This window comes from Hippocampus bargibanti, linkage group LG04, assembly GCF_051943395.1.
Source record: "Hippocampus bargibanti isolate YZ-2025 linkage group LG04, ASM5194339v1, whole genome shotgun sequence".
Taxonomy (NCBI): domain Eukaryota; kingdom Metazoa; phylum Chordata; class Actinopteri; order Syngnathiformes; family Syngnathidae; genus Hippocampus; species Hippocampus bargibanti.
Genome location: NC_142737.1, coordinates 2,734,583 through 2,752,694, shown reverse-complemented (window position 1 = coordinate 2,752,694; position 18,112 = coordinate 2,734,583). Strand labels below are relative to the sequence as shown.

The 18,112-nt window shown below is 39.2% G+C and overlaps 1 protein-coding gene across 6 annotated transcripts in view; it reads left to right on the top strand.

Annotated features, from left to right (window-relative positions):
- The first annotated feature begins 542 nt into the window (after nt 1-542).
- Nucleotides 543-18,112, top strand: part of clip1a (CAP-GLY domain containing linker protein 1a) — a 36,028-nt gene continuing 18,458 nt past the window's right edge. For 2 of the 6 annotated variants that reach the window (XM_088993551.1, XM_088993550.1), the window contains exons 1-9: nt 544-799; nt 6,351-6,643; nt 6,737-7,263; nt 8,873-8,997; nt 9,984-10,200; nt 11,655-11,852; nt 11,952-12,043; nt 12,893-12,953; nt 16,395-16,499. In XM_088993551.1, the coding sequence (XP_088849677.1) occupies nt 6,553-6,643; nt 6,737-7,263; nt 8,873-8,997; nt 9,984-10,200; nt 11,655-11,852; nt 11,952-12,043; nt 12,893-12,953; nt 16,395-16,499 (1,416 nt within the window). In that variant the 5' untranslated portion in view covers nt 544-799; nt 6,351-6,552. Of the gene's footprint in view, nt 800-6,350; nt 6,644-6,736; nt 7,264-8,872; nt 8,998-9,983; nt 10,201-11,654; nt 11,853-11,951; nt 12,044-12,892; nt 12,954-16,394; nt 16,500-18,112 lie in introns of all 6 variants that reach the window. The other 4 variants (XM_088993553.1, XM_088993549.1, XM_088993547.1 and 1 more) reach the window with 3 other exon arrangements.

The window sequence follows — 18,112 nt, the reverse complement described above, 5'->3', positions numbered from 1 at the left end:
CTCAAGTTGGCCACTCCATTCCATCAAGCCATCGACCATCACAAGGGTAAATAAAATGACTATTATACAGTACAGTTTATTTCCTTAATTATAATGCCATAGCACATTTATTATGCATTAAATAATGTATATTTTGTGTAAATTTTAAGGCTTAGAAAATTAGAAAGTAGAGAATTATGTTTTATGGGGACCTGGGAATGGACTATTCTCATTTTAATGGTTTCCTATGGGAAATCAATGTTTGGGAAACACACTTTTTGCGTTGCACATTGTCTGGGAACCAATTAAGTTCGTAAGCCAAGGTATCACTGTATAACAGACAAAGTGAGTCAGTTCATCAATTGAGGAAGTGTTTGACAAAAACGTTTGTTCCCAAAAAAACACTCCAAAAATTTTTACTGTGAAAGATTAACTGTACACAGTATTTCCTGTCTCACATTTAATGTTTGATTAATATTCAAATGAATCGAACAGATTGGGCAACCGCGCGCATGCGCAATTCTGAATTCCGTGTGTGTTTGTGAGGTTCCATACTTTTGCCAATCGATGCAATCCTACGGCAATCCCACTTGGACAAATTTAGCAAATATATCAAATCGCGCTTTTGCCGGTACTGTGCCTGAGTAAGTCGAAGGCAAGCCGTAGCTTCAGAACTCTTCTCCTTCCACGGGAAGACGCGGGCTACTTCCACGGCGCTCGTTAAACAGGGCTTGCCGCGCGTCATTTTCATCGCCTTTTTCAAGAATAAAATAAAACTCGACGCTCCGAAACGAATTGGATGCTAGTTGAAGTTGCCCAGGTAAGTCGACGACTTTACTTGAGGCGTCAGGTTGGCTAACTGCTAACGTAGCTCGGTTTTCAACTACCGACTGTCACTCGGGCCTCGCCCGCTGCTTTTTAGGGGCTAACTAACCATGGCGTAGTATTAAAAATGCTCCGTGTCATACGGTATTACCCGGGGAGTGGTGGTATTGTTTGGTACGGTGCGAAGTTAGCACTCTCATGGCCACCCCCCTCGGAGTTGCCACCCTGTGAGTGACATGCCAGAGACTTTTAGCCGCTTTTGAGTTACGCTCCCTCGGCGTCTTTCTGCCGCAGTGGACTGTGTCAGGTGTGGTTAATTTTATTTTATTTTTTTAATTTAAAACAATATTTTGTAATATTCAACAATTTCCGTGTAACTTGGAGCCGTTAGCTTGGACAGATGTGCCACATCAAAGACAGGCGGTGTCCGGAAAGCTTTCCCCGGTTCGAGTTGTCAACGTCACCACCATACGAAATTTACCCACACAAAAATGACTTATTTACCCACCCTCGTTTTGTTTCCATCATAAAAGTACAAAGGTTAAAAAAATAACAATAAAAAACGGTCGTTTTGTTACCATCATAAAGGTAAAAAAATATTTATTTTCGACGCCCGGTAGAATCTGAATTTAACATGAATTGGAAGAGTGGCGAAAAGTAGTGTCCATGGAAATTCACATGAATTAAAAAGAAATTGGAGGTTGCTTCTTGATGTAAGTATAGTTAGTGATAAATAAATAAATACAAAAAACTCTGCTATGGTATTGTAATGAAAGAAATAAACTGTACTATATAATAGTCATTTTCATTAGCCATTAGCCTTTTTATCTGGGCATGCTAGCAACTCTTAAGCCATTTACAACTGGACGGGTCAGGAAACATTGGCTATCTAGCTAACAAGCTATCTATTAGCTATATAGCTAGCTAGAAAGTGAGCCATTAGCAATATAGCTAGCTAGCTATTTGAGTCAGGAAACATATTAGCTATCGAGTTAGCTAGCTATCTAGCATTCTATTAGCTAGCTAGCTGGCTGGCTTTCTATCTTTTTGAGTGAACGCTGTCGCGTGTGGCTGCCGCTGCTCACCCACAGAAATATTTATCCTTATCCTTTATCCTACTTCTTATGCGACTGCTGGATGAAGTTTGTCTCCAACCGGAATCTTGGACTTGTGCTACTTTTGGGAATCGTCGCCGGGAACCTGTGCAATGAAAAAAGACAAAGGAGCTGACTGGATAGCTGATCGATAGCTAGTGGATAGCTATCGTGATAGCTATCGAGCTAGATGGATTACTATGTAGGTAATGGATGGCTCGCTATTTAGCTAGCCGGCTGGCTGTCTCGATATCTATCTATTGGCTAGCTAGCTTTTTATCTATTTGAGTTATTCCGGGTTGAGTGAACGCTGGCGCGTGTGGCTGCCACTACTCACCCACAGGAAAAACTTCTCCTGTTACTGTAAAGTGAACTTGAGAGTTTTGAAAGGGGCTTAGAAATTACATTTATTATTATTATTATTATTTCTGTGTAAGCTCTCAGTCGTACAGGAGTGGTCCATCGATGAGAAGGTTTCTTCAGCCGTCATCTGTACAAATATTTGTACAGATGACGGCTGAAGAAACCTTCTCATCGATATTATTATTATTATTATTATTATTATTATTATTATTATTGGATTGGATTGGATTAGATTTGCCTTTATTAGTCTCACAGTGGAGAAATTTACATTTCACAGCAGCAAAGTGATGAAAGGAATGAAAGTAGAAAAACAAAATACATGAGCTTATTATTATTTATTTGCTAGCTATTTGCTTGAGAGTTTTGAATGAAATTTAATGTATTATTATTATTATTATTATTATTATTATTATTATTATTATTATTATTATTATTATTATTATTTTTGGCTATCTGGCTGGCTAGCTAGCTGTCTATCTAGCTACATCTATTCACTATCGAGCTGACTGGCTATCTAGCTAGGTATCTGTTGGCTAACGATTGGCTAGCTTTCTATCTATTTGAGTTACTTCCGGGTGCTCACCCACAGAAAAAAATGATCCTGTGACTGTAGAGTGATTTTAAGAGTTTTGAAAGGCACTTAGAAATGAAATGTATTATTATTATTACCCGCTTTAAATTTGGGAACCTACTTATATAATATAGCCACCAGACAACATTCTCCATTTCTTATCTACTGTATGTACTGTACTGCTTTTACATAATCTCACACCACATGACTGAAATGCTGTGTGTTCCAGAATACATTTAATTGAACTATGCGGCAAGACTGATCGGGGAAAAATATCCAGTCGAATGTTATTCGCCAAAAGCGTGAATCCTGATAATTCGGGCGACCCAACACCGGCGCACTTTGGCGAAGCTAAAAGATAAACATGATTGCAGCGGGGAAGTTTTCAGACCGAACGGATGATTTCACTTGAGTGGTGACACATAATGCAACGTGGCTTGCAGGGGTCACATCTAAGATTCTTCATCTTGGATTTGCCAAGAAGACGATGGGGTAGTCGATATATATATTGTGCGGGGTATTAAGTGCAGTGGGTTTTTGTTCTTCCTGTCGGTCCAATGACCTGAGGCTGTTCCTCGCTAGGCATAGCGGGTGTAAACTGGAGCGCTCTGGTTAAACTGGGTCGAAGACTGCCGCCTTTCATTCCACTGACATGTCTTGAGTGTGTGTGTGTGTGTGTGTGTGTGTGTGTGTATGAGAGAGTACAGTGATACCTTGGCTTACAACCTTATTTGGTTCCCAGAGAGAGTGTGTAAGGTGAAAAGTGTGTATCCCAAAAATTAATTTCCCATAGGAAACCATTAAAATGAGAATAATCCGTTCCCTGGTCCCCATAAAACATAATTTTCTACTTTCTAATTTTCTAAGCCTTAGAACTACACAAAATATACCTCATTTTATGTCTCATGATGTGCTATGATAATTAAAGAAATAAACTACTGTATAATAAAGTCGTTTTATTGACCTTTGTGTTGGTCGTTGATGGCTTGATGGCATGGAGTGGCCGGTTTCATCAGCTGATTCTTTCACCATTTTGAGGAATGATCCCTTGTAGGTGCTTTCTCTGCGATCATTTTACCTAGTTCCTCATCAATTGTGTTCTGTTTAGCTAAGTTGATAGTTTTTTTGCATTAAGTGTACCGATGGCTTGTGCGGGTTATTTGTGGAGCCTGATTGATGGGAATTTCAACCTTGCAGTCTACACTCTGCCTTTGAACTATCAAAGTTGAAACAAGTCCAAATGTCTGTTTTCTATCCATTTTGTCACTTTACATTTTAAACCGAAAAGTTCATAAACCAAGGGGTTCGTAAACTAAGGTATCACTGTATATGTTTGGGTTTCGGTTATAAAACACCCCAGACAAAAAAATTGAGCGGGTTGTCAATCTCAATGGTGGAAGATAGACCCCAAATACATAAATAAAGAAATAAACATGGCGCCAAACGGCTTTCTGCAGCCTGCTAATCTGACAAATAGGATAATCTCACGCTGCTGGTGGTCGTGAATCCCCCTCCTAATATCCCTCCCATCGCCTCCCCCTTGGCTGCTTTCCCCCCCCCCCCCCATAATCCAGTTTCCCCTTCTCCCAGCCAGACATTTCATTTGGCACACTAGAAAAGCGCAAGTGGCAATCAAGGTCGCGGATGCCACCAGGAGAGCTTTGAGCTGCGTCGGCGTATCGTCTGGCCTTTCGGCGGGGTATTTTTAGGCGTGTGACACGGCCTCCGCTTCGCTCACAGGAACAGAATGCCTCCCAAAACAAAGTCACCCCGAATGACTCAAAGGGGACATATTGACAACAAGCGCAAGTGTCTTTTCACACAAATTTTGGCCTTTCTCACTGCTTTAAAACTCTCCTGTAACTTTTCAAAGACCAAAAGGTGCAAATGTTGATGGAAATGTGCCACTGTGGCAGTTATGAAGACATTTCTCGGGTTTTTACACTTGTAAATCCACCGGAAGTGCGAAATTTGGCCCTTTTCTAAATATTTTCATTGTGTATTTTGGACATCTTCATGCAAAGTTTTTATTTGACTCATTCGCTGCCATTCCCGCATTTATAGTGCGAAATTTGACCCATTTCTAAATATTTTCACATGAAATTAATACCACTAATTTATTACATTTATTAAATTTGTAAAATATATATCACAAATTTATAGTGCAAAATTTCAGACCCACAAAGTTTTTATTTGACTCATTCCCGAATTTATAGCCGATAAAGCGCTGGTCAGACCTCTGGCAATGTTTTTTACCTTCCACGAGTGGGCAGCATTTTCTTTTTGTCCATTTTAGCGCTTTGTTACAGCTTCAGCTAATGTTAAAGCGCTATATAAATCAATATGTATGTCTTATATTGTATTTTATACAGACACCCCCCATTTCAAGCTCACATAGCTCCAGACCCATATAACTTAGGAATTAACTTTTTTTCTGATGAAAGAAGAGTGTCTAAGGTTTCTAACGCTCTATTGAATGTTTATGTAGTCCTAAAACTCGATACACTATTGGTCCTGCAATTTGAGTGAAAATGACAAAAACCCTGGCACCAAAGGGGACACATTTTTGCACATCCTCTGGCAGTGAATGAGTTCAAAATTAGCTTATGAACTTAATTGGTTCCCAGAAAGTGTGTGTAAGGCGAAAAGTTCATCTGCCAAACATTTATTTCCCATAAGAAACCATTAAAAATGAGAATAATCCGTTTCCAGGTCCCCATAAAATACAATTTTCTACTAAATAAGCCTTAAAACTATACTAAATATACCTTATTTTATGTATAATAAATGTGCTATTGGATTGTAATTAAATAAATAAACTGTACTGTATAATAAAGTCGTCTCATTTACCTTTGGGATGGTCGTTGATGGTTTGATGAGATGGAGTGGGAGGAGGCAGAAGGGAGTGACTGTTTGGAAGGAGAGTCACCTTCCATAAGGACTGTCCCCTGCTACCTGCTTTTCATTAATCCAAATGAACAGAAGTTTTTCAACCTCTTCTATTGCCCGAGACCGTTGCTGAGACAACACAGAAACACCCTTAGCCACACGTAGCAATGGTTGACTTAGCATACTGGTACTGGGACGCTAAGTCACACAAACGCACACCTCTTTCGTGTTTTTCGATGATCTCCTCCTTCTGCTTGACCGCTAAACTGAAACTTGGGGCTTTCGAGAAGGCATAAGAAATTTAGAATCGTTTGAAATCACAGTCGTTGTTAGATGAAAATAAAAATACAGTAAAGTCTCGTTATATCGAGTCCGAAAAAAATATCGATATAACCGGGACTATCGATATATCCGACCCTGTTTGCATGTAATTTTCTCCATGCGTGCATAGAAATAGTATCGATATAACCGGGACTATCGATATATCCGATATCGATATAACGAGACTTTACTGTAATCAAAATATATGTAAACCTCTGCTAGAAAACAAGTCTGGAAAGCCTACCAGAACATCATCTGGCAGTGAATGAGTTACTAAAGTCTCTTGTTTTGTTTTGTTTTGTTCACAGGGTGTTCTTCTGGACTCATTTATTTTCACCCCCAATTCCTTTTCTTATTTTTGGATATATATTCATATTTATATAAAAAGAGCTATATTTTTTAAACATCATCATCCAAGAGCCTTCACCTGTCGGTTTACATGGTCTACATTGGGACGGCGCCCGCTGACGGACTTTGGCCTGGCACCTCCGCTACGTCGTACGAGGAAACATGAGCAACGCCAAGGCCAGTGGCAGCAAAGTACCCAGTAAGGTCACCCGGCCGCTGGCCACCGGCATCCCTAAGACCAACCCTAGCACAGGTAGAAAGGATTCAGGAACCGTATGCTTCCAAGCAAGGAAATGTAGCGCCATCTGGTGGGTGAGTAAAAGCACAACGTTCTGCTTTTCCACAGGAAGTAAACCCGCGGCGATTGAAAAATCCGCCGCCGGCGCGGATGACAACCACGACGCCGTAGACGCTTTCCACATCGGCGAGCGTGTCTGGGTGAACGGAACCAAACCGGGTTACGTCCAGTTTTTGGGAGAGACCCAATTCGCCCCGGGCCAGTGGGCGGGCATCGTTCTGGATGAGCCAATCGGGAAGAACGACGGCTCGGTGGCGGGCGTGCGCTACTTTGAATGCGAGACCATGCGAGGGATCTTCACCCGCCCATCCAAGCTGTCGCGCACCGAGGGCGAAGGGGACGGAACCCAGACGGCGCCGTCTTCCCGAGCCGCCTCGCCCACTCGCTCGGTGGTCAGCGCCGCCTCCAAAGCGCCCGTCGTCAAGTCCGCGCCGGCGAAGAAATCCTCTGCCGCGACGGCGGCCGCTCAGTCTTCCAACCTGGCTCACGCCAACAGCGAATCAGTTTCTAACTTGTCCGAGAGCGGCTCGGTCAAGAAAGGCGAACGGGAATTGAAGATGGGTGACCGGGTGTTGGTAAGCTTTGGCCCCTTTCTATTTTCTCACCAATAGCTTTGGCACGTCAACATAAACACTGCATAGTGGTACTTTCAGAATCAGAAAGCCTTTAAAGGATAACCGAAAATTTTTTGGTTTGTTTACGAACTGACGTCAGAAAAACGTTTTATAGCATCTAAAATAGCCAAAACGCGCAGGCTGGATATTTTTAGTCAAATGCAAAACACCAATAAAAATGACTTAAAGTGTCCTAAAACTGGCACAAAATGAGCTTGGAACTGGGCAGATTCAGAAAGTCCCGCCCCCTTGTTCGTGACATCACGCCAGGATACTCCTTCACAAACTGCCTTGCTCCAGAATCAAAACAATGGCTTCAGAGAGTTCAGATTCGGAGATGATGCTTTCTTGTTACTCATCCAGTTCTGAATATGATTCAAATACAGGTAACATCCGATTTACGACCGGCGCAAGTTACGACCACCCTTACTTACGACCACGACCGCCAGACTTTTTTTTTTTAATTATAATAATAACACATTTCATTTCTCAACTCAAGTAACTCAAATAGATAGAATTGTAGCTAGCTGGCTAGCTATTGTATAGTGAATAAATAGCGAAGAGATAATCAGATAGCTAATAGCTAGCTAGCTAATGGATAGCTAATAAAAAGCTTATATAACGTAAAATCCCCCCCTCCTAAAAAAACCTTTACCTTAAATTTTTTTTAAAAGGTTAGTGGAGTTGTAAATAAGAAAATTAGTATTGGTGAAATACACAATGTAACATAAATTTACCCCCCTGTGCCTTAATTACTATATTATAAACCGTGTCTGAAACTCATGACAAAAAGTTAGCGGACACCAGGGCAGACAACTTTGAAAAGTTGCCTACCCGGCCATAAAGTTGCCTGCCTCATTTTTCACAACTTGAAACACAATAAGACGACTAATGGCAAACGAACGTTCGTTTGGCAATTTGCATACTCGGCACTGCAGCCAATCAGAAGCCTGTTTCGTGCTTCGTACTATACTGTGACTGTAAAGTGTACTTGAGAGTTTTGAGAGCCGCTTAGAAAGAGGAGTCCACTTGTCTTGTAGCGGTTTACTTGGAGCTTTTGCTTTATTGAATACGTAACAGTTGTACGCCCCGGGCCTCTGGGCAAGCGTTATTTCAAACACTGTTATAAATCAAAATACAAATAAGCACAATTTCTTTGCTCTTTAAAATAAACTAAATTATGTATTGCATCAATTCAGTTCGTCCCCAAAATTGGTTTCTTTGAATGAATTTATTTCATCACGGCCTCTGAGAGCTTAAAATAGCCGAAAGGTTAAAAAAAAAAAAAAAAAAAAAAGCCCCCGCGCCCTTCACGTGTTGACAGTCTGGCCGCAATCTGCTCAGCACGACTGGCTCAGTTGGCCTTTCTGGCGCTTTGCTTGGAATTATGTCATTTTGGATTGGAGTTAAGTAAAGCAGATTACATCGAACCCAGGTCTCCCACTCTAAAGCTAAAATTCCACCAATAACGGATGTCCCGAAAAACCGTTACCCATATTCACTTATTGACGACCAGATGTAATCGCTGCAATGCGGTGTAAAATTTTTGGGTTTCCGCCACCTTCCGCAGGTCGGTGGAACCAAGGCTGGAGTGGTACGTTTTATCGGAGATACGGATTTCGCCAAAGGCGAGTGGTGTGGTGTGGAGCTGGACGAGCCCTTGGGAAAGAACGACGGTGCGGTGGCAGGAACAAGGTACGAAGCAAATGAAAACAAAAAAATGGTAGTCCCGTGACAACTACTTAAGATGAAGGTGACGAATTAACTCATTCACTGCCCGACAATGTGCAAAAATGTGTCCGCTCCAGTGCCAGGGTTTTTGTCATTTTCACACAAATTGCAAGGCCCACAGAATATTGACTTTTAGGACTACATAAACATTCAATTCAGCGTAAGAAAACTTAAAACAACTTGTTTTATCTGAAAAAAAAGGTAATTCCCAGGTTATGTTTCTGCCACCAGGCAGTCAGGAGACTCAACTCCCTTCCAGCCCTGCCCCCCCCCCCCCCCCTGCCCCTTCCCACTGCCACACTCACCAAACTATGAGTACACCGTACACGCTGTACTATCATCCTGAACTCTATTTTTTTCTCTTTTTTTCTGCAAGACCTCACTTCAACCTTTTTTTTGTTTGTTTTTGTATTACTTCACTACGTCACTTTACATACGACACTACCTCACTTTACATTTAGAAATTACATGTATTATCTGTTGTCAATTGTCTGTCTTTTTTAGCCACATTTTAAGTGCCTTGCACGCTGGGTCCGAGAGGACATTAATTTCATCTGTGCTGTATGTCATGCATATTAGCATATTTGACAATAAAGCTGACTTTGACTTATGTGGCTCTGGAGTTATATGAGCTTGAAATGGGGGCGACTGTACAAAATACAAAATATACATATTGATTTATGTAGCACTTTAACAACAGCTGAAGCTTTTACAAAGTGCTAATATGGACAAAAGGCAAATTCTGCCCCCTCGCGGGAGGGAAAAACATTGCCAGAGGTCTGTCCAGCGCCTTATCAGCACCCCATCCGCAAAAAAAAAAAAAAAAACCCCCGAACAAATTCGGGAACGGCGTTTCTCGTCATGCTTTTCAATTCCCAAATAAACCCAGGAATGGCAGTGAATGAGTTAAAAACCAGGCTGAATTTCAAAGGTCTCCCCCTCACCGACAGGTACTTCCATTGCCAGCCCAGGTACGGCTTATTTGCGCCGGTGCACAAGGTCACCCGCATCGGATTCCCTTCCACCACGCCGGCCAAGGCGAAGGCGGCGGTTCGCAAGGCTGCCGCCACGCCGGGCGCCCTAAAGCGAAGCCCCAGCGCCTCCTCCATCAGCACCATGAGTTCCGTGGCCTCCTCTGTCAGCGCCAAGCCGAGCCGTACTGGACTGGTGAGATGCGCTCGCTCGACTTGGATCAGCATCGACATACACGATTCTGATCAACCACAATCACAAATCATTCTGCAATGTTTTTATTTTTTATTTTTTGATGTGTCATAAGGCAACACTTCGGTTTTGACAGTAGAAAAAAAGGCGCGTTCATTAAAAGTACATTCAGTGAATGGTGACTTCCATCCACAAATCCTGCTTTGTCCTCACCACTGTCCTGAACTGAAAAAAAATTATTAATGACTTTGGACTCAAATTATTTTCGATTGCTTCTCCCTTACCCCCCAAAAAATAATTTTCATTTTCTGAGTACGGCTCGTTGGGCACAGACAGTGTTTCCTTTTTTTTAATGCTTCCCACTCAGTATTGACTTGATTACAATTCTTGGTCGGACTGCATCACAGTATTTTATTTTATTTTTTATTCTTTTATTTGACTTTTTATTGTTGTTTTATTTTTGTTATTTTTTTATTTTTATTGTATTTTACTCCATTATTTGTATTATGTTGTAATTTTATTTTTCTTATTTTTAAGTTACTTTTATGTTATTTTTATTTAACTGTAATTTTATTTTTATGTTACTTTTATGCTATTTTTATTTTATTTATTTTTTTTGTATTCTATTTTATTTTATTTGACTAATTATTGTTATTTTATTTAAGTTAAATATGTTATTTTTATTGTATTTTTACTTTATTTTTATTTTTATTTTATTTTAATTTGTGTTATTTTTATGTTGCTTTTGTGTTATTTTTACTTTATTTTTATTTGTATTTTATTCTTATTTTATTTTGATGTTATTTTATGTTACTTTTATGTCATGTTATTTTGATGTTACTTTTATTTATTTATTTTTATTTAATTGTATTTTTTTACTTTTATTGGTATTTTATTTGTGTTATTTGTATGTTTTTATTTTTATTGTAGTTTTAGTTCATTTTTATTTGTATTTTATTGTAATTTTATTATGTTATTTTGATGTTACTTTTTTTTTATATATTTATTTTATTTATTTTTATTTAATAGTATTTTTTTACTTTTATTTGTAGTTGTTTATTTTTGTTATTTTGTTTTTATTTTTTTGTATTTTTAGTTTATTTTTATTTGTATTTTATTGTAATTTTATTATGTTATTTTTATGTTACTTTTATTGTGTTATTTTTATTTTTTTAATATTTATTTCATTTTTTTTTTTTATTTTATTGTAGTTTTTGTTGTTATTTTATTTGTATGTTATTTTTATGTTTTTTTATTTTTATTGTATTTTTACTTTATTATTTTTTGTATTTTTGTTACTTTTATGTTATGTTATTTTTATTTTATATTTCATTTTTTTGTATTGTATTTTATTTTTATTTATACTTTATTGTAAGTTTCTTTGTTATTTTTCTTTTTGTTATTTTTATTTTTATTTACATGTATTTTATTTTGTTTTATTTTTATTTTGATTGCAGCTGACCGAGACATCGTCGCGGTACAACCGTAAGATCTCGGGCACCACGGCTCTGCAGGAGGCTTTGAAGGAGAAGCAACAGCACATCGAGCAACTCATGGTGGAACGGGACATGGAAAAAACCGAGGTGGCCAAAGCCGCCAGCTACGCCGGGGAGATGCAGCATGAAATCACGCTGCTCACGAACGAAAAGGAGCAGGTAATGTCGGTGAAACAATAACTCCCTATTTTATGAGAATGATTATCCAAGTCCATTTTATACGATTTATACGGTTTTACATACGATTTTATTTAAAAGATGGAGACCAAGATGGATCAGTTACGTGCCTTGGTGGAAGCAGCCGACAAAGACAAAGTCGAACTCTTCAACCAGCTCGAGGAGGAACGGAGGTAAGGCCCCGTGTGGAATTAAAGGACAACCGACGTCACTTTTTTGTTTTTTAACTGACATCAGAAAAACGTTTTATAGCATCTAAAATACCCAAAACAAGCAGTTTGATATTTTTATTCAAATGCAAAACACCAATAAAAATGGCTTAAAGTGTCCAAAATCTGAAAAAAATTGAGCTGCGAATTGGGCATTTTCAGAAAGTCCCGCCCCCAGTTCGTGACGTCACGCCAAGAAGTCTTGCATTGCTCGAGAATCAAAACAATGGCTTCAGATTCGGAGAATATGCTTTCTTGTTACACATCCAGTTATCAATATGATTCAAATAGTTCTGAAGAGGAAAGCATACATGTTTGCAATCGATTAAAGAATTTATTCCATGCCATTTTGAGACAACATTGGGGGGAAATGTCTCACCCAAAATGGCGACCTCCTGTGGCCACCTCCGTTTCCACAGGCTGATAAATTCCTTATATGGAGCTTGGACGCCCTCTTCTGGCGGCCTTTGGGTGCAACACAAGGTTTTCAGACCAAACAATACAGCAAAATACATTGACGTGATGGAAGGACTTCTACAATGTGTCTTTTTTTTCGGTCAGGGCGTTCCTTTAGTGACGTCACGTCTGGACTCGTCACCAACTCAATAACAAGACTTCCTGAATATTCAGTGCGAGTCTTAAAACGTAAAATATAGCTATGTGCGGTGGAATCTTATTAAAATACGCTCAGTAGAAGACATTTGAAGCCATTTTACAAATTATGGACACAACTTGTCCGGAGACGTCGGTTGTCCTTTAAGTAACCTGTTAACGGTATTTCACTCTAATTGTGTTTTGATTTAATTTTAATAGAAAGAATGAGGACCTACAGTTCCGTGTTGAGGAAGCTTGCATCACCAAAGGGGACCTGGAGGTAATTTTTCTGTCAATATTTGATGGCAATGACATAAAATGTTGGTGCTTTCCGCCGCCTTGTGGTACATTGTGGTATTACACGTAAAGGACAACCGACACCGCCGGATACGTTGCGTCCATAATTTGTAAAATCACTTCAAATGATTTCTACTGAGAGCATTTTACAACGTTTACACCGCATAAAGCTATATTTTACGTTTTTAGACTCGCGCGTTTTCGAGTTGATGACAATCCCCACGTGACGTCACGTTTGGACCACCCCTGACCGAGAACACAATGCATTTTGGGTAGTTTTTTTTTCGTCTGAAAACATCGTGTTGATGGCGAAATTAGAAGGAAAACTACATAAATAACGCGACGGTGAATCGTTGTGTGTCGCAGCCAATTGCGGTAACACGCATAAAGAAGGTGTAAGTTGACACAAATTCCCAGCGGACAAATCAGCCTATTTCCAACGGAGCTTGTGCGCCATCTTGTGCATTTTCTGGGCGCTACATTGGAGTCCAGACGGCTCGAATTGATCCGGAAGGACTTCTTTAATTGATTGCAAACATTTATGCTTTCCTCTTCAGAACTATTTGAATCATATTCATAAGTGGATGAGTAACAAGAAAGCATCTTCTCCGACTCTGAACTCTCTGAAGCCAATGTTTTGATTCTGGAGCAAGGCAGTGTGTGACCACTAGTGATGTCACGAACAAGGGGGCGGGACTTGCTGAATCTGCCCAGTTCTGAGCATTTTGTGGCAGTTTTGGGACACTTAAGTCATTTTGTAAAGTGTCCTTGAGAGCTTTGAAAGGCGCTTAAAATTTAATGTATTATTATTATTTTAATTATTATTATTATTATTATTGTTAGTATTATTGTTATTATTATTATTGGTGTTTTGCATTTGACAAAAAATATCAGCCTGCATGTTTTGGGTATTTTAGATGCTATAAAACGTTTTTCTGATGTCAGTTAGGAAACAAAAAAATGGTGTCGGTTGTCCTTTAATATCATCCGTTTTAAAATCGCTATGAGGTTTATCCTAACAAATAAAAAAAATATTTTGTTCAAAAATGCCAATTCTCCTAAGAAAGGGTTGTGCTGTGTTTGTGGTCTCTTGATTGATGTTCGGAGAAACGAGACACTTGTTCTATTTGTTTGATGTGAGTTATGTTTTTTTTAAGTCTATTATTTATTCCAGATGTTGATCCCACTGTATTTGATCCCAGGATTTGTCATTTACTTCCACAGCGGGACCCACTTGGTTTTAATCAGAAGGAACTCGAACTAAGAGCTTTAAAACCAGGGTGTCAGGGTTAGGAGATTTATTTTTTACCCCGTTTTTTTTTAACCCCATTTAGTACATATGCTGTGCACTAATATTAATGAGTCACCCTCAGCATGCAGCTTCACCAAAACAAACCAAAACGCCCAAACAAAAAAGTGTGTTGAGTGCAAGCTGGCGACTAATCCTGTCACTTTTTTTGATGCCTCATGTTCAGTGATGTGATGTAATCGCCTCTTCTTTCCTCTTGTCCACGTCTCCCTTTTTTTAAAATTTATTTTAAAAATTATTTTCATGTTCTTCCCATGTTGGTCCAGTGCTCAGCATGGAACCAGTGGAGATGCTCATTCACCCCCCGTCATCCCACTCCCCTCGCTCACATTTCCCTCAACACAACTCCCAATTTTTATTTCCAAAATATAACGTTTCTTCAGATGATAACCCTTAGCGTTTATTTCCACATCTCCCAAGAATGAAGTAAGCATAATTGAAAGGAGGCTTTTTTTTCTTACAAATGTATCTTTTTTTCTCCCTCTGAACAATTCATCCACTCATCCACATTTTCTACCATCTATCCTTCCATCGTGTGATATCATCCACATTAAGAATATTTTTGGGGGGGTTTTAAAATATTTTTTATTTTGTATTTTTTTTTTTTAATAGATTATTTTGAGAATTGTTGAAAACGTTGAGCGAGAACAATGTGTCCTTAATTGTGTAGGTATGGCGTTACACTGTTTTTCACCATTTCAGTTTTCGTGAGCTAGCTAGCTAACTATCTCAGCTCCCATGATAATTGGCTAGCTATCTAGCTAGCTAGATAACTAACTGTGTCATTATCTAGCTAACTAGTTAGATAACTATCCAACTTTTGAGTTATCTGACAAGCTAGTTAACTATCTCAGCTACGATGACAGTTGGGTAGCTATCTACCTAGCTAGCTAGATAACTAACTGTCTAGTTATGTAGCTAACTAACAGCTAACAGTTGGATAGTTATCTAGCTAACTAGCTGGATAACTATCCAACTGTTGATTTATCTAGCTAGCTAGCTATCTCTGCTACGATGACAGTTGGCTAGCTATCTATAATAATAACAACAATAATAATAATACATTTCATTTTAAGCGCCTTTCAAAGCTCAAAAGGACACTTAACAGTACCAGAATAAGTTTTTCTGCGGGTGATCAGCGGCAGCCAGACGCGCCAGCGTTCACTCAACCCGGAATAACTCAAATGGAAAGAAAGTTAGCTAGCACACATAATATAATAATAATCTTAATATGAAAATATGATATATAACAGTTGGCTAGCTATCTAACTAGATAGCTCGATAACTGCCACTGTTTAGTTATCTAATTATCTAGTTAGCTAGCAAACTATAACTATCTAGTTAGCTAGCAAACTATATAACTATCTAGTTAGCTACCTAGCTAGATTAAATGAGAGTAGACTGGATTAGCCATTATTAATTTCAAACTGGAGAAATTTACATTTCACAGCAGTAAAGTTATGAGATGAAGAGAAACGGAAAGAAAGAAATAGAAAAACAAAATACAGGAGCTGCTGGAAAGGCAGCCACTCTCGCGGCGCCCTTTTGATGTCAAAACAACAAACAAATAAATTGACGACACAGACAGTCATTCAATCCAAAGCACTTTTGGCATTCTCTTACTTAGCTAACTATCTAGTTAGCTCGACAGCTAGCTCACTCTATTAACCGTTTTGCTATACAACACGAGTTTCCCTTGCCCTACTATGCAATAACTTGAGCACCTTTCTTTCCATCTGTGGTTACCCAGAGTTTTGAAAGGCGCTTATGAATGAAATGTATTATTATTATGAAGATTTTATGACACAAATACGTCATGATATCCTTTCAGCAGACACACACACTACATTTGAGAGCAAAGGTAGGAACAAAAAAATTTCAGTCACTCCCCCTCCCCTACTCACCGGGTGTCTTTTTGCATGGTTCCCCTATCAAACAACCCGCACATGTGCATCAACTTGCTTTTCTACTACCCGCATATTCACCATCTTTGTGTTCACCTACCCTGTCTTCCTCTTCTTCCTCTCTTGTCTGCGTTGGGCTGGCATGTGATGGTGGCACTGTTGTCTTCTCCCTCCTTCTCTCTTCCTCTCTCTTCCTCTTGTGTACTAACAGACGCAGACCAGGCTGGAGCATGTCCGCATTAAGGAGCTTGAACAGAGCCTGCACTTTGAAAAGACCAAAGCTGAGAAGCTCCAAAGAGAGTTAGAAGACACTCGGGTAATGGAAGTGAAGTGAAGTACAACTTTATTCCCACACAGAAAAAAAAAAATATGAAAAAATGTCCTGGATGAACAAAAAAGGCCGGGCTTAATTTCTGTCTTGTTGACGGATGGCCACAATTAGAAGAACTGCATTTTCTGCCTCACGGAACATTTACGGCAAAAAGTATTTTTACAAGCGTGTTTTTTTTTTCCCTGCTGACTTTGACAGGGGGCTTAAATTATTTTGGTCACATTCATTCTGGAACCGCATTTTACTGACGGCTTTCGTTATAATCCTCTCGGGGCTGAATGCAGTTGAGTTTGTTGAAATAGATCATTTTGAGAATTGTCGAAAACGTTCAGGGAGAAGAATGTATCGGTACTTAAAGGACAACCGACACCATTTTTTTTTTGTTTCCTAACTGACATTAGAAAAACGTTTTATAGCATGTAAAATACCCAAAACTGATATTTTAGTCAAATGCAAAACACCAATAAAAATGACTTAAAGTGTCCCAAAACTGCCACAAAATGAGCTCGGAACTGGGCAGATTCAGAAAGTCCCGCCCCCTTGTTCGTGACGTCACGATTGGTCACACACTGTCTTGCTCCGGAATCAAAACAATGGCTTCAGAGAGTTCAGATTCGGAGAAGATGCTTTCTTGTTACTCATCCAGTTGTCAATATAATTCAAATAGTTCTGAAGAGGAAAGCATAAATGTTTGCAATCGATTAAAGAAGTCCTTCCGTATCAATTTGAGCCGTCTGGACTCCAATGTCGCGCCCAGAAAATGCACAACATGGCGCACAAACTCCGCTGGAAATGGGCTGATTTGTCCACTCGTCTTTCGGGAGGGTGACCCAAAAAAGATTTGTCCTACTGAATCCCTCACTGCAGCAATGTTTTCTCCTGAAAGAGGAGTGTGTAAAAGTGATTGACAACTGTCAATCACAAGTACAGGTTTGCTTGCAATGAAATGGTGGACATTTGGAACACATCTTGGGAAAGCCATAAATTGACTAAAAATTAACAAAAATAGCTGAAACTCCGGTGGTTGGTCTTCCATAAACTGAATAATGTGTGGTTGTAATTTGAAATAAAATGCTTTTTAATCAAAGCCACAATTAAAATTTTCGTGGGTATGCATCTTTTTGGGTCACCCTACTACTTTCAAAGTAAAAAAGCACGACATCAACAGACGATTTATTATACAACTAATATTTTACATGGTTCCTCCCTGGAACTCAGATTTAACTAAACAGCATTATACAAAGCCCAAAAAAATAAATAAAATGATGGCAAACCCGTGTTTGTCTCAGACGAAATGTGACGGTAATTATGAAATTTCAAAACGACGACTCCGTGGGACATTTAATCTGCTCTGTGGGGAACTACGACCATTATCGGAGGTCAGTTGGGGACCTTCTCTTCCTCTTATAGTTAATAATCTGCATTTTTCCATTTAACCTCAGTGCTGCTCGGAATGTTACAGCATGATGGCATACGCCGTCGCATACAAAGATTGTTATAAAATCAGTGGAAAATATCATTTGGAATGTGGCGTATGCTAACGCCGCAAAGCTAAATTGGGTTTTGTATTCTGTCAGCCCATCGACAACATTAGTTTA